The 15,759-nt window shown below is 39.2% G+C and overlaps 1 protein-coding gene across 1 annotated transcript in view; it reads left to right on the plus strand.

The window, feature by feature from the left end:
- The window catches only part of LOC133377980 (mucin-5B-like), a 79,506-nt gene that overhangs the window by 19,271 nt on the left and 44,476 nt on the right, over positions 1-15,759 (plus strand). The window contains exons 13-29 of the mRNA XM_061612767.1: positions 1,012-1,149; positions 1,255-1,419; positions 1,938-2,032; positions 3,447-3,573; positions 4,320-4,575; positions 4,760-4,812; positions 5,124-5,224; positions 6,050-6,201; positions 6,662-6,800; positions 6,982-7,095; positions 8,212-8,391; positions 9,393-9,632; positions 10,865-11,021; positions 11,796-11,924; positions 13,286-13,430; positions 14,898-14,941; positions 15,037-15,234. Coding sequence (XP_061468751.1) covers positions 1,012-1,149; positions 1,255-1,419; positions 1,938-2,032; positions 3,447-3,573; positions 4,320-4,575; positions 4,760-4,812; positions 5,124-5,224; positions 6,050-6,201; positions 6,662-6,800; positions 6,982-7,095; positions 8,212-8,391; positions 9,393-9,632; positions 10,865-11,021; positions 11,796-11,924; positions 13,286-13,430; positions 14,898-14,941; positions 15,037-15,234 — 2,433 coding nt within the window. The remainder of the gene's footprint in view (positions 1-1,011; positions 1,150-1,254; positions 1,420-1,937; positions 2,033-3,446; positions 3,574-4,319; positions 4,576-4,759; positions 4,813-5,123; positions 5,225-6,049; positions 6,202-6,661; positions 6,801-6,981; positions 7,096-8,211; positions 8,392-9,392; positions 9,633-10,864; positions 11,022-11,795; positions 11,925-13,285; positions 13,431-14,897; positions 14,942-15,036; positions 15,235-15,759) is intronic.

Raw genomic sequence — 15,759 nt, forward strand, 5'->3', positions numbered from 1 at the left:
ATTATAAGGCCCCATACAATCTCAGTAACTGAGATCAGAGTACATGAAGGCCTGCCATCACCTAAAGGAACCCGCTTATCAGTTGAGATCTTTTTTTTAAAAAAAGGCCTCTGTATCATTGAACACTAAAGTCAGGATCATTCAGACCATGGTATTCCCGATCTCTATGTATGGATGTGAAAGTTGGACAGTGAAAAAAGCGGATAAGAGAAAAATCAACTCATTTGAAATGTGGTGTTAGAGGAGAGTTTTACGGATACCATGGACTGTGAAAAAGACAAATAATTGGGTGTTAGAACAAATTAAACCAGAACTATTACTAGAAACTAAAATGATGAAACTGAGGTTATCGTACTTTGGACACATAATGAGAAGACATGATTCACTAGAAAAGACAATAATGCTGGGAAAAACAGAAGCGAGTAGAAAAAGAGAAGACCAAACAAGAGATGGATTGATTCCATAAAGGAAGCCACAGACCTGAACTTACAAGATCTGAACAGGGTGATTTATAACAGATGCTATTGGAGGTCGCTGATTCATATGGTCGCCATAAGTTGAAATTGACTTGAAGGCACATAACAACAACCGTATGGAGTTGGCTACCAGAAATAAGACTTTTTCTGTGGTGGCATCATCTCTGTTATCTTTTTGGTGCCAGGCAATTTGATTGTGTTTCCCCAGGCCTTTGATGGTTATGATTTGTTCAGTAGAGGCTGCTGAAGAAGTTACATTATTCTCTCATCTGACACCACTACATAATCATCACAACTGGAGTAAGCAGTGGTATGGTCAATGTGGATTGAGCTGATGGTTGGACACAAGCTAAAAGTAATCATATAACTGTTTTAGCTTGTATCAAGCCCTACACACATCCATTCAACTCACATTCTCAACATGCCAATGTGATTGCTTAAACTGACCTTCACAAATTTGGTTCCTCATTTCCTGAAGATTAGATGGCAGTTACAACTATGAATCTCACAATAATGGTGTCTTCTTTATCCATAGCTAATGTAACCATCTTCAGACCTTCATCTTTCTTCATCGTGGTGCATACAAACTTTGGCCTTCAACTAGAAATCCAGCTCATACCCATTATGCAATTGTATATTCATCTGGATCCATCTTTCAAAGGGAGGACCTGTGGTAAGAAATATTGTTAAAACAAAAACAAGATATGTGAAATGCTCCAGAGGCAATGTATTTATTATTTCCTGAACTATTATAAAACTCTTTGGGTTTCTTTTAAAGGGCTCTGTGGAAATTTTGACAGCCGCCAGATAGATGACTTCACAGCCATAAATGGAGTAGTGGAAGGAACAGCACCTGCATTTGCTAACACCTGGAAAATTCAGGCTGCATGTCCCAATATCAGACAGAATTTTGAGGACCCTTGCACGCTTAGCATTGAAAATGGTAGGCATCTTTTGAGTATTATAAGCAAGACACACAAACATTTTAACCTATTATTCTACCTAGGTCAGAAGGCGGGGATTGATAGAAATAGAAGAACTTACTGAAAATGAAATATTAATAAAGGGGAAAAACAGGGAAATAACACCGAAACCTTGCAAATTAAGATCCAGTGCCTGCAATCTGAAAAGAAAAGTTAGGCATGTCTAAGCCCATTGAAATAAGTGGGTTGTGCACGCCTTTTTTTTTCAGATTGTTGCTTGTATGTTTTGAAAGTAGTCTGTAAACTAATGGCCCTATGCAGAATTGTGTGTCTCGTGTATCTGTAGCATGCATATATTCAAGATTTAGATCATTTCCTTTCTCAATCAGTGGCTCTGGCAGGTTCAGCAAATACTGCAGTGAGCAAAGTAAGTATTGTTGCAACACCAGGATATCTTAACCTGAGTCAGAGATGTAAGCTGCCGGTTGCACCTGTAGACATTCTCAAAGTGATATGGATTAATTTCTTCTCTTTGTAGAAAAGTACGCCCATCATTGGTGTGGATTGCTGACTGACTCTGAAGGACCTTTTGCTACATGCCATCCCTCAGTGAATCCAGCTGCTCATCACACGGTACTAAACCGGCTGTTACCTCTTAAAAATCAAAAGTTGGCTGGAGAGAGCTTAAAAGTATCTATGACAGGGGTAATCAACTTGGTGGCCTGCAGATATTTTGGGTTACAACTCCCATCATTCATAACCATTGGCCATGCTTACTGGGACTGATGAGAGTGGTAGTCGAAAACATCTGAAGAGGACCTAGCTGACTACCCTTGATCCATGAGGAAGCAAACTGTTAGTACATGGTCAAGAGGGTGAAACTAAATGGCTGTGGTTTAGAGGATGTCATAAATGTTGGGTAACTGGAGTCCAATCCATACCTTTGCTCATTTCAGCAATGAGACAAGGTATGTGGTCACACAGAGAAAAGCAGATATCCATAACTGGAGGGGGAGCAGTTGTGAGGTAAGATGAAACTGGTATGAGAGTAAGGGCAACAAACATGGGCCATGTGCACACAGAGAAGTCTTGGCTTACTGGCCAGAGACTATCCACAGAATGTCCAGGAGTTGAGCTGATGTGAAAGAATTTCAAAGAGATTTCAGACCTTCTGAAGTCTAGGAGAAGAGCCCATCTGACTAGAAGGCACAGGAATATTCTAAGGTCTAGTTCACAAATGCATGTTCATCGCTTGATATCAATAGTGATTCCATTTGTGAATTGGCCATTACAAATCAAATACAACAAACAAGGTTTTCATGTCATTCCATATCACAGGTATGCCTTTGGCCTGCCAGATGTTGCTGCACTACAACTGCCATCATCCCTGGACATTGGCCATGCTTGCTGGAGCTGATGGGATACGCAGTTCAGCAACATCTGGAGGGCCAAAGGTTTCCCACCCCTGCCATATCCCCTCACGTACAAAACTTTTCAATGGAGTATTCAACTGATGGGAAATGAAGTGTTGCTTATGTATGTGTAAACTGGCTTGAAGACTTCCATGCCGGATGAATGTTTGAATCCTCTGTTTCTGGGCCTGAATATCATTAAACTCCTCCCCCCTTTTATTTAACATATACTACAATTGATACTTCACTGCATTTTTGTTTTGAAGTTAATACTTACAATCCTGAATTGCTTGCAAAAAGTGTTAATTTTCCTTTCCAGTAATGGACTAAAATGTAAGACTGTCAATAGGGAAAGTCAAAACAGTCAGAACAGAAAATCAAATTTGGATCAGGAATTGTTATAGTGCCAAAATGGTCTGAAGGCATATGATGCATTTCTGCTGCTGAAGCCAAGTATGTCAGGGCCCGCCTGCTACTTGGATAGGAGACTACTCTGAATAGGATATAAGTCAGACAGTCTGAAAAATGTTACAAGTGAAATCTAATCTAGTAAAGCTGAGAAATGGTAGGAAAAACATAAAGTGAATTGACTTTGAAAGAATTGTTTTTAATAAGAGCACTTTCCATTTTACTAGAATTGCATGTTTGACACCTGCAACTGTGAGAGAAGTGAGGATTGCATGTGTGCTGCCCTCTCCTCCTATGTCACAGCCTGTGCAGCCAAAGGAATTCAACTTGTAGGATGGAGGACCAATGTCTGTTGTAAGTGTTCTGAGCAGGACTTCTCAGGGATTAAATGAAAGAACTTTTCTGCCAATGAATTTTAGCATTTTCCTAGTCTTGCTGGTGATGCTTTGAAGGAATAGACTTCAGGGCATATTTTTTTCTAATGATTTCCAGCTACCACATTCCTAGAAAATTACAAACCTTGTCATGGACATTCATTCCAGACTAGATTTCTGTAATGCACTCTATGCAGAGGTGCCTTTCAAACTCCAATTGGTTCAAAATGCAGCAACCATACCACTAACTGAGGTACATGTATGGAACACATCAGTAATACTATTCCATTTTAATTGGCTGCCTATTTGCTTCGGCTCTCAATTCCAAGTACTGGTCTTGACCATTAAATCTCTAAGTAGTCTGCAACCTGGATATCTAAAGGACCACCTTTACCCGTATGAATCTGCCCACACTTTCAGATCAACAACTGAGGCCCTGCTCTATGTCTCTCCATCACAGTGTGGCAGGTGGACAGTAGTGACACGACCTTTTCAGTTGTGGCCATGTAACTGAAATGCCCTCCTGAAGCTTCCTTACTTCAGTTTCAGTAGTCATTTAACTATATGCAGATATTGTATTCTCCCTTTAATATTTTAACTGACCATTTTTAATCCTTGTTTGTAAACTACTGAAGGAGCTGGGGGAAGTGTCTTAGGACCAAAAGACAGGCTGCAGATATGCTTTCAATGAATAAATAAATAATGCTGTTTGTTTTCTCCTTCCAGCCAAATACACCACTTTGTGCCCCAAATCCCTGAATTACAGTTATACTATCCATTCCTGTCAACCTACCTGCCGATCCCTGAGTGAACCTGATGTCACCTGCAATGTCAAATTTGTCCCAGTTGATGGATGCACATGTGAAAGTGGAACCTACATGGATGACTCTGGAAAATGTGTGCCTGCTAACAAATGCCCCTGCTATTACAAAGGAACGCCTGTCCTCTCTGGTGAAGTGCTCCACGACGTTGGTGTCTTGTGGTAAGAGGATTCAAGTTACTGTCTTTTTATTTATTTATTTATTTTGAGGATGCTTTTACTGATTTTATTATATTTCATATGTTGCATACTGGCTTGATATACTGTTATGAAAGTGCAGATTAGAACTATTTCAATAAATAAAAATTATATAAAAGCAAACATAATTCTCTTTTCTTTAACACAGCACATGTAGCCAAGGAAAGTTGAACTGCATTGGTGATGGTGACTCAAAGCCAAGTAAGAAAAATATATCTATGCCTATAAAATATTTAATGTACACTTACTTTTCATCTTGGAAGGATGCATAGGATTGGGCTGCAAGGTTTTTTTTTAATTAGTAGCCTTTATTGTGCAGATGGTTACAAAAATACAACTGGACAAGGAATACAATTATTGTATATTCACTGGAAGATTGTATTCTTTAAAAGCTTCAAATTGGTGCAGAACTCATAGCACTTTATAAATTATAATTCTGCAAACCATAGCACACTTCTCTTCAAACAGTTCTTTCATCTCTTATGTCACATTTTCTCTTTTCTCCCTGCTAGCCTGTATTGCCCCCATGGTCTACTTTGACTGCAGAAATGCCACTGTAGGCAGCATTGGAGCTGAATGCCAGAAGAGCTGCCAGACCCTTGATATGCACTGTGTAAGTGTGCAGGAACTGGTGTTGTCTTAGAGACTGTGCTATAAATCAGAAAGCTCCTTGCTTGTGCCATGGACTCATTAGCTGGTGTTGAGCAAACCACTCCCTCCTATCCTCACTCCCATCCCCATGTACAGCAGAGGTGGGGAATCTTGGATGTGAGCTGAATATGGACCTCCAGGTGTCTTTATTCATCCCTCAGATGTCTCTTCAGGCCATGTCCCTCACCAGCCCTGCTTCATGCCCTCAGGGGCTTTTGGCTGCCTGGGATGTGTCCTCGTGGAGGATGGAGGGGTGTGTGTGTGTGTGCGTGTGCGTAAACCTCTGACTTTTGCATGAAAGGTAAGAGTTACATCTGTTGTTCCACCCACTTTTGCCTCTGGCCCTGCCCACCACTGGCATGAAGCTCCTGGAAGGCTGTCAACAAAGGAATGTGGTCCCTGGGCTGAAAAGGGTTCCCTGTCCCTGATCTATGGACTCTAATGCATATATTGGAGCTCCGCATAAGCAGGGGATATTCCATTCTCTTCAGTGTCAGGGAACGCTCTTCCCACACACCTACATCAATGTCAGTGAACCAGCTACTGCTCTTTCAGACTTTTATGTATACCCTGGAGCCTTCCCTCATGAACTGGAGGTCCTGGGTATGCACTACAGCTGATAGGCGATAGTTCACTATTTAACAAGCAAGGACTTTCACCCACTTGGATTCTCACAGCCTGTAGTCTTTTGAGCCAGCCCTGTTTTAGTGGACTAGAGACAGAAGCAAATGTGGTTAATATCAGTGTTACTCTGTCTTCTGAAGTTCTGCTTTCTTGGCTCTTACAGTACAACACACAGTGTGTCTCTGGCTGTGTGTGCCCTACTGGGCTGGTGTCAGATGGTAAAGGGGGCTGCATCCCTAAGGAAGAGTGTCCATGCATTCACAATGATGCCACTTATCGGCCAGGAGAGAAGATTAAAGTCGACTGTAACACCTGGTAAGAATTTCTCAAAGATAACGCCTCTTGTTATCATCATCTTACATATTCCTAAAATGAACAACATTATGAAAGATTGCCAGGTTGAACAAGGGGTTGGCAGATAGACATGGGGTCACTTCACGTATTACTTTATTTGTATGTACACAAATGTTTTCCCTCCAATGTAAAAGCCAGGATCCATTGATACTACCTGCTAAATCCAGGGCTGCAAAACTCATGCAGAGGCAACATAAGTGGAAACTCAGAATTAAGACTGGTTTAGGATGTTGATATTGTTGCCATGTTATGTAAACTGCTTTGAAAACTTCTTGTTGAAAAGTGGTATAAATATTCTTCTTATTATTATTATTAATAATAATGGAATATACCTGCAAATATCATATCTAAATAAATACCTAAAAATTGTGCAGATATGAGGAATCACTTTAAAATGCTGTCTGTTCACCCTTTTTTCCAGTGTATGTAAGAACAGGATGTGGCAATGCACCAAGGACAGGTGCTTAGGTACCTGCGCTGTTTATGGAGATGGACATTATATCACCTTTGATGACAAGCGTTACACTTTCAATGGGAAGTGTGAATATACACTAGTCCAGGTACTGAGCAATTTGTCTTGGCATTATAAACTAAGAAAGAACTTATATATACCACAGATAGAATAATAAATAATAAATAAATAAATTTAATTTTTGTGTTGCCTATCTGGCCAAAGGCCACTCTAGGCGACGTACAAAACAATCTCTTCCCTCATTTCACACCCACATCCTTCCTTCTTAGGATCACTGTGGACAGAACAATTCCATCCAAGGAACATTCCGAGTCATCACTGAAAATCTTCCCTGTGGCACCACTGGAACCACTTGCTCGAAATCTATTAAAGTGTTCTTCGGGGTGAGTAGCAAATAGCATTAGGGCTTAGTGTTTATGCTAATGTTCAGAAATGTTCTGGTCTACACACTAGGCTCCAAACAATGAACTTTCTAAAATATAATATCTTAAGTGAAAAAACGTATTTGTATTAAGTATTAGTAAGGGTCCAAACATTCATCAACTACTCATGATTGTCAACTAGTAGTTCTCACTCTCCCTTGCCAAACTGTTGCTGATTTTTAGCAATGAAGCACCACACCAAGAGGTTCAGAGAAATCAAGAGAAGTTTCAAAAGCAGTTTGTGCTATGGTATGGTGGGGTATATTGTGCAATGGGGGGGGAGGTCAACTTCCTATTGGATGAAAAAAATCCATGGCCTTGCATTTTGGGTCCCAGCCCTTTATCTTGGAGCTAACAATTTTAAATTCAGTCAAGGTCAATATTCTGGAAACTAGTTCAAGCCTAAAAGAATTTTCTTATGGTACTATTCATCCTCTCACATGAGTGCAGCACCCATGCATAGAGGGATTGCCTGTATTCCCCAAATGCTCAGTGCATAAAGACACACATGGAAATGGCATACTTCCCACTCCCTGAAACATCCTGGTATGCTGTTTTCTGTGAGCTGAAGCTCATGCATTGATGTGAGGGACATGGGGAAGGATCAGAGTTCTACTGATCCCATTTTGAATCCCTCCATGGGTTAAAATTGTACCCCATCATGCCAGTCAGGCCATCAGGCCATCTAGTAAAGTACTGTCTACACTGACTGGCAGTGGCTCTCCAGGGTTTTACATGGGGGACATTCCCAGCTCTACCTGGAGATGCTTGGGATTAAATCTGGGACCTGCTTCATGCAAAGCATATGCTCTTCCATTGAGCCACAACCCTTCCCAACCTTTCCCAACTAATTCCCAAATTATGCCCAGATGACAGTATTGTTTTTGACTAAATGATCGGTCATATACAGATGATGTGTTCATTTTTCCTTAAATAAATATGCATCAAGATATTGTCAAGTCACGCTAGCTAAATAAAATGGCTAAGCATGCAGTTTAAACTTCTTTTCATGAATTGTTGATAAGTAACTCCAGGCTTTGTTCTTTACTTTTTCCATTAATTATTTTGCTCTCCTAGAACTATGAGCTGATACTCAGTGAGGAGCATCATGAATTGGTACAAAGGGGTGATGGAGGCCAACTACCTTACAAAATTCGCTACATGGGCATGTATTTGGTTATTGAGGCCAACAATGGGCTGATCCTCTTATGGGATAAGAAAACCAGCATATTTATCAAATTAAGTGCTGATTTCAAGGTGAGGTACTCTTTACTATAAAATCTAGTGTCTTTTATATATTGAGTTTAAAATCACAGATGTAAACCCCATTCATCTCAATGGCAATTACTTCCATAAGTGTCACACATATGTTACACTTAGGAGCACAACCTAAAAGCTGGTTTTCATGACATAGGCACCATGGGGAAGTAATCTGAAATGGCCTTTGCAAAAGGACTGGTCCACAAAGGGAGCTATTTCATATGCCTAGTCTGTTCAGTATATAATGGTTCCCATTGTATGCCTTCTTGCAGTTCCCACTACTAGGAATGTTTGAAGATGGCATAGAGGTACATCATACAAATGGGTCATCTCCACATGGAGCTAATGGCACTTGGAAGAAGTTTCAAGCAGCCTCTGCCTGGCAGCCATATTTTGAAAAGTATCATTAGTATACAGTAATATAATTCTGCTTTAGATGATTATCTGTCCCAGTCCCAAAATGTCTATTTTCCCATTGACCCGGAAGCCACAATGTTTTGGTAGAGATACCAAATATTGTAGTTATACAATATTGCCATTATCATTTAAACATCTGAGGAATGACCAATGAACAAATGCTATACCAACGCAGTATATTTTCAATGTAAGTTTGCTAGTCTGTTTGAGCTACATGTGGCAATTGTTCAACACTACAATAAGAGAAAGAAAGAATAGGATGTATAAGTAGGTACTAAATTGTAGATTAACATGAACTTCTTAGAAATAGAACAAAATGCAAAATTCTGTTTTTGTTCTTTTGTTCAAAGGTTTAAAATAATTTTCATAGGAAGTAAAAGAAAAAAACAAACAAACCCTTACTTTCAGGCACACATGACTAGTATTCATTAAACTAAACAAAGAATGAACTGATTGTTTTCCTACAATAAGAAATGGCAATGAGTTAATTAACTAAATAGGAAAAAGTCAAGCATTAAGCTGGTCTGAGAGATTCGTGCATCTTATCTATAACTTAGTTATTTTCTTGCCTCTTTGTGCAGGGTCAGGTCTGTGGCTTATGTGGGAACTATGATGGCAATGGAATTAATGACTTTACTACCCGGAGTCAGTCTGTAGTAGGTGATGTGCTGGAGTTTGGAAACAGTTGGAAGGTGTCTCCCTCTTGTCCTGATGCCAAATGCACAAAGGATCCTTGTTCCAAGAACCCATACAGAAAGTCCTGGTCACAGAAGCAATGCAGCATTATCAACAGTAAGGCCTTTGCTGCCTGCCACTCTCAGGTACACCAAATCCTTGGGGCAGAATTTTCCTGAAGTATAGAATTCATTCAGGTGTTTACCACTTCTGTTGTTGTTGTTATATGGCTTCAATTACAACTTATGGCGATGCTATGAATCAGCGATCCCCAGTAGCATACTTCTGAGCAATTGCAAGTCTGTAGTTATACACATGGTTCCATTGATTTCAACTGACCATTTTAGAAGGCAGGTAACGCCCGCAGGATGTCACCCACACTGAAGGCTGTCTGGTAGCATCCTTATGTTGACCCACTGCTTCATTATCTAGATTTTGGACTATCTTTATCACTAGATCATGTTTCTAATATATATATATTGGACTGGGAACAAACCATTTGGAAAAGCCCCCCCCCGCCAAGAATGCAAGCTAAATAAAGGCAGACCATTCAGAAAATTAGCTCATGCTAATATATTTCTTTCCTATTTTAAAAGGAAGTATCTTACTGAATATTCTGACGCTTGTATACAAATCACAAGAATGCATTTTATTGCAACCCTTTACTAATAATTCTAGATGTGAATATTCAGCTATGAGACTTTTATCATCCTAATACAGCAGACAAGCACCATAAATAGAATTTTGCTTAGAGACCTATCTTTCTGCCTGTGCAAAATAATATTGGGAGGTAGTTTGTGTACTTTATGATTGTCACACTCACATCTCTGAACAGACTGTCAGTTTGTCGATTCTGATCACCTGTTTGGAGAAAAAGTGGGTACTGGAGTCAGTACTGGCAGTACAGGCACCCCTCCCCTCTACAAGAGGTGATCAACGCTGTCAGAATGAGCAGTGCAGACATTTTGCAGAGGATGCATAAGCAAAGCAGCAGGTGCACAGGTGCACATCTGTGTTTGAACATCTCTGAATCAGATTCAGGGCCTATATCTTCATCCGTTTAGAACTAAACTAGACATGATGTTAAACGTGACTTTGTATTTATCATGCACATTTTTGAAAAATGCAATTAGCATCAGCTGAAGGTGGGGGAATGATAATTATTGTTTACACATATTAAATGCAAAGATGCATTTAGACTTTACATTTAGCTTGATCCTTAGAATCTTTTGCCCAGTAGCTTAAAGCCTATGAGAACAATCACAAACCCAAAGGGGTAAAAATAGTATCAACAAACTTTTCAAAGGAATTGTCACCAGTGGATCAAGTTTAGGAAACACCAACAAGATTCATAGCTCATGCTTTAATGTCTTAACAGGTTGAACCAACAAAATATTATGAAGCTTGTGTAACTGATTCCTGTGCTTGTGACACTGGGGGAGATTGTGAATGTTTCTGTACAGCTGTTGCTGCCTATGCTCAAGCATGTAGTGAATTTGGAGTGTGCATATCATGGAGAACACCATCATTCTGTCGTGAGTACACACTTGAATGTATTTGTGAAAGTGGGAGGAGGGAGAAAGGGAAATGAAATATTAGCTTCAAAGATAGTTTTTCCATCAAATATACATGAGACAGTGAAGAAAATGTCTGGATTTATTTATTTTTTTGGTACTGCGAATGCCTCTTATGAATCAGCAATGCCCTGATGTAGGATGTCAAACTGATGACTGATACAACTGTTAGCAAAGTCATTTAAATAATGCAGAATGAGTCCAAAGAGAAAAGTTCTGATAACTCTTTCCTGAACAAACTGAACAAAAAACAGTGTATAATTTGAGAAGAAAGAGAGATTTTGTCTTTCTTAGGTATTGCCTTTCTTAGGCATTGTACATAGCAGGGAGATATACAACCAAACATACAGAGAAAAAACTTCCTTAGAACTACACAGCCAATCAGAGCATGTGCTATCTCAGCAAAGATCATGCCACTCTGCCTGGTTGCTAACCAACACCTCCACCTGTCCCCTTCTTTACTAGTTAACTTTAACACTAACCCTTAATGTACAAACTGAATGATCCCTACCATTGAATTCCCATAACGACCATGTCACAGTAATTAGAAATAATCTAATTTGACTCAAGCCAATATTCAGCACTATCTTTTGCTAGGCATCTTCTGATCAATTTACATACAGACTTCAGAAACATACTTGTCATAGCATCCACAATTATTTTAAAGGCACTGACAGCAATACATATCCGTGCTGGAATATTTGTTCTTAACATTTTTCTCCTGATTCCCCTTAGCAATGTTCTGTGACTATTACAACACTGAAGGAGAATGTGAATGGCACTACAAGCCTTGTGGAGCCCCATGCATGAAGACATGTAGGAATCCAAGTGGCAGATGCCTTTATCAATTGCCTGGCTTGGAAGGTAAAGAGACTATGAGTGTTTTTTGTGCTTAGTGAGCTGTCTACTATACACAACATGTAATAGGTTTCAGGTTTGGGGTTGTTTTGTCTAAATCAATAGAAAATAGGTCACCTTCAGTTCCCATGTGCTTCTTTTCTGGCTCCAAATAGTTTGCAATTAGGCTTAAATTCTAAGGGCCAGCCTAGATGTGATTCAGGAGATCTATCACTGATTCTCTTGACATATTTTGCTTTGCCCATGTAAGGCTTTCAATTGGACTGGGGTCACCAAGCTCTGGGAAGGGGCCTTTCCCTCTGCAATATTTCCACAATTTAAATCATCTCTCCCTCAAGCTACTATTAGCTGTAATTCGAAAAAAGACATGTGCCAGTGTTGTACCTATTTTTTTCCCTCTCCAGGGCTAATAGCAGTTTCAGAGATCTGTTTGGGAAGATATCACTCATCAGGGAAATGGCATGGGAGGTGGCACGAGTTAAAGGAGCCCCGAAGTGTTTTACAGCCGATCGCGCACAATTTAAATGTTGTTAATGATTTGTTTTTCTCTGGCTTTTCTTATGCACTGTGTACTTTATAGTTTTGGTTATCTGGATTATTTTATCACTGCAGCAATTTCAATGGAAGTTACTACTGAGGAGACATGCGTAGAATTGCATTGTAAGATAATCAAAACTATAAAATACTCAGTACATAGGAAAAGCCAGAGAAAAGCAGATCTTAAGGACAGCCTAGTTTCGACTAATACCTGGTGCCTAGGGGTGGAGGAGAATGTTGTTTACCTGGCATCTATATACAAATGAAGTAGGTGCTAAAAATGGAGAGGGAGATGCAGAAATGGGATGTCAACACAGCACTTTGGACTTCATTCAGAAACAAACTGGCAAGTAGTGAAGACTTTTTGAAGTACTGGTGAGATAGAATCCAATCTACACATTCTAATTTACAGCTTAGGCGCTCTATTCTAAAAAAATACTGCCAGTTTCTAGACTTTAGAACACATTTTTTAAACAGAAATTAGGCCAATCTGCAGTCAGAGTGGAATCTTGATCCTCAATCTGATAAGATGACAAACCATTTAAATCAGCTTCATTTGAATTTGTTTGCTGCTGCTCATATTTGCTAAATTATGAACCAATGAAAACAGGTCAAGTATCTTGGGATTGTTGCACAGAACTTCAAATGACCACACCTTTTTCTTCTCATGGAAACTTGGAAGCATGTGGAAAAGCTGGTGGTGGCCAGATCCCAGCATTGGCTAAAACAAACAAGCATAAAGTTTTAGATAATTTTAGATAAAAGATGATATGGAATTTCTTTTTGGTCATATATTCTTCTTCTCTCCTTCATAACGTCCTTTCTTTCAGGCTGCTACCCACACTGTCCAGCAGATAAGCCCTATTTCAATGAGGATGAAATGAATTGTGTTGATGTTTGTGGCTGTTATGATGCTCAGGGTAACTATCATCCATTAGGGAAAACCTTTGACTCAAGAGAGACATGTCAGTCATGGTAAGTGTGTATAGCCTGGCAACAGTAAGAGAAAATAATCATAGCAGAGTTGGGTTGCTATTTATTCTCAGTATACGTTATGAGATTTTATTCTTGTTGATTCCAGAATGAATTTTGTTGATCCAATTACATGCTTTATCAGATACACACGTGATTGTGTTAAAGTGGGATATGCTGAGAATCTAATCGGTGGAAGTAATGGATTGTAGTCACCTAACATTTACTCAGAGTAAACCCATTAAAATTAACTGTCCATGACTAACTTGGGTCTATTAATTTCAATGGGTATAATCTAGTAAATGTTACCTGAATACAACCTAATATCTTTTATTTGATTTTACATACAAAATAAATACTGAAGACCAAAACAAGAAAATTATTAAAATGTTCTTGTTTGCAATTCTGTGTCAAAGTGGTAGATGAAATCTCCCTTGTTTTTCTCAAGTGTATTCAATACCGACAGAAAGTATTCATGTGTATCTCATATTTAATGAGTTTCTCTATAAGGTATGAATACCTTTTTCTGATTAGTGTGAATAGTCATGTGCAAGAGGTTCATTCCAGAGTAAGCACTGGGATTTATTACTAAGGAAATGATTGTAGAAACTACAGCCATGACAAAATTTTCCATGATATTGTCATTATTTCCCATAATATTATTGTCCATAACAGAATATATAAAATATAACATATAAAATATGTAAGAAAAGAAGTTGGTGTTACAGCAGAAAACAAAAACAAAAGAGGAAGAAACCCTCAAAAAGTAGTTCCTGCTCGGGCCCAGACACTGCCAAAAATAACTATGAAGAACAAGAAACAAGTTGTCAAATGGTCTGTGAAGGGAAGGGACCAGGCAGAGCAATTGAAATCCCCCTTGGGCTAGGCCTGGAGTGGGATTGGGCAGAGGTGTCCCTCTGCCCAGTTCTCCTGGCTAAACCAGCCTCCTGCCAGCTGCCACCAATGAAGTGACACCCATACAGCATTCCCCCTTCTGCCTGCCAAATGTGTGGGCAAGAAGGAGTGCCACTGGTGAGATCCTTGGTGGCAGTAAGTCCCCAGACAGGGTGTCTTGGAGGCAGGGATGTGGCTTCCTTTCCATTCCCTGGTAACTAGCAATCCAGATAGTAAATGTTGCTGAATGTTGTTGGAAGGCAAAAACAGTTGGAGGTACATTTAAAAATAAATGTAATCAAATAAATTGCCTTCAGCAATGTACAGCATGGGAGAGAGGGTTAATGCAAGTAGTCCTTAATGTAACAACAAGGTGTTACAGGAGTGTCCCTTTTTTTCATCTGTGAAATGTTGAAGGATATGTCTTTTTAAAAGTAAATATCAGCTGAATCCTTTTTTAAAAAATAAAATAAAAACACAATGAAAGTAACCTTCAGGAAGAACTAAGTAGAAAATAAACAGCAGCGTGTGGTTTTATGACTCCAGAGTCTCATACTTTCCTGCCATTTCTTACAGTGAATGCACCAGTACAGGCATAGAGTGTAGCTACGATGCCAAAGGTAAGTTGTATATAGTGATTTCTAAATGACACCTTATGACCTATTTCATATCATGTTGTCTAACCGCAAGCCATTCTTACACTCTTAAATTTCAGCATGCTACTGCTATTATGAAGGAAAGACTTATATCTACAAGGATGTCATCTACAACACCACAGATGGCTTGGGCTGGTGCATGATTGCAACCTGTGATGTCAATGGAACAATCCACAGAGAACTCTACAAATGTGGTGGTACTACCGCACCACCATTTACATTCACAACCATTTCATCCACACCATCAAGTGTAGCAGGTATTTCAATACAAATCTTTGGCTTCAGTTCTCTCCATACTTATCTGGGAGTGAGCTTCATTGAACTCAATGGGACATACATCTCAGTAGACATGCACTATATTGCACCAGAGAGCAGAACAATAGCTCCTACCTGTAGTAAACTGGAGTAATAGCACAGATTGTTCCACATCTTGGTCCTGGTGTTAGAATCACGGTTGCCAAAAAACACTGTAAAACACACACAAAAATGGTAAAAGAATCTCAGCTAACTTTGTAATGTAAATTTTACCAGTAGTCTCAACTATATTGGATGTCAATGTAGCTTAATCAATAATCAGCATTTATGAACAACATATATAAGTAAATAAAATGATTATGAAAACTTTATAAATCCTCTAAAATAGGGGGAAACATTCTGGAATATACCAATCTCACGTATTTTGTTATATATTGCATATCTAAAAATGTGAAGTTTTCTGTTTTCTGTCTATAAAATCAAGCGTCATGCCAGATTTAATAATAATAATAACAAAAACAACAATT

This window comes from Rhineura floridana, chromosome 2 (genome assembly GCF_030035675.1).
Source record: "Rhineura floridana isolate rRhiFlo1 chromosome 2, rRhiFlo1.hap2, whole genome shotgun sequence".
In the NCBI taxonomy this organism is placed as follows: domain Eukaryota; kingdom Metazoa; phylum Chordata; class Lepidosauria; order Squamata; family Rhineuridae; genus Rhineura; species Rhineura floridana.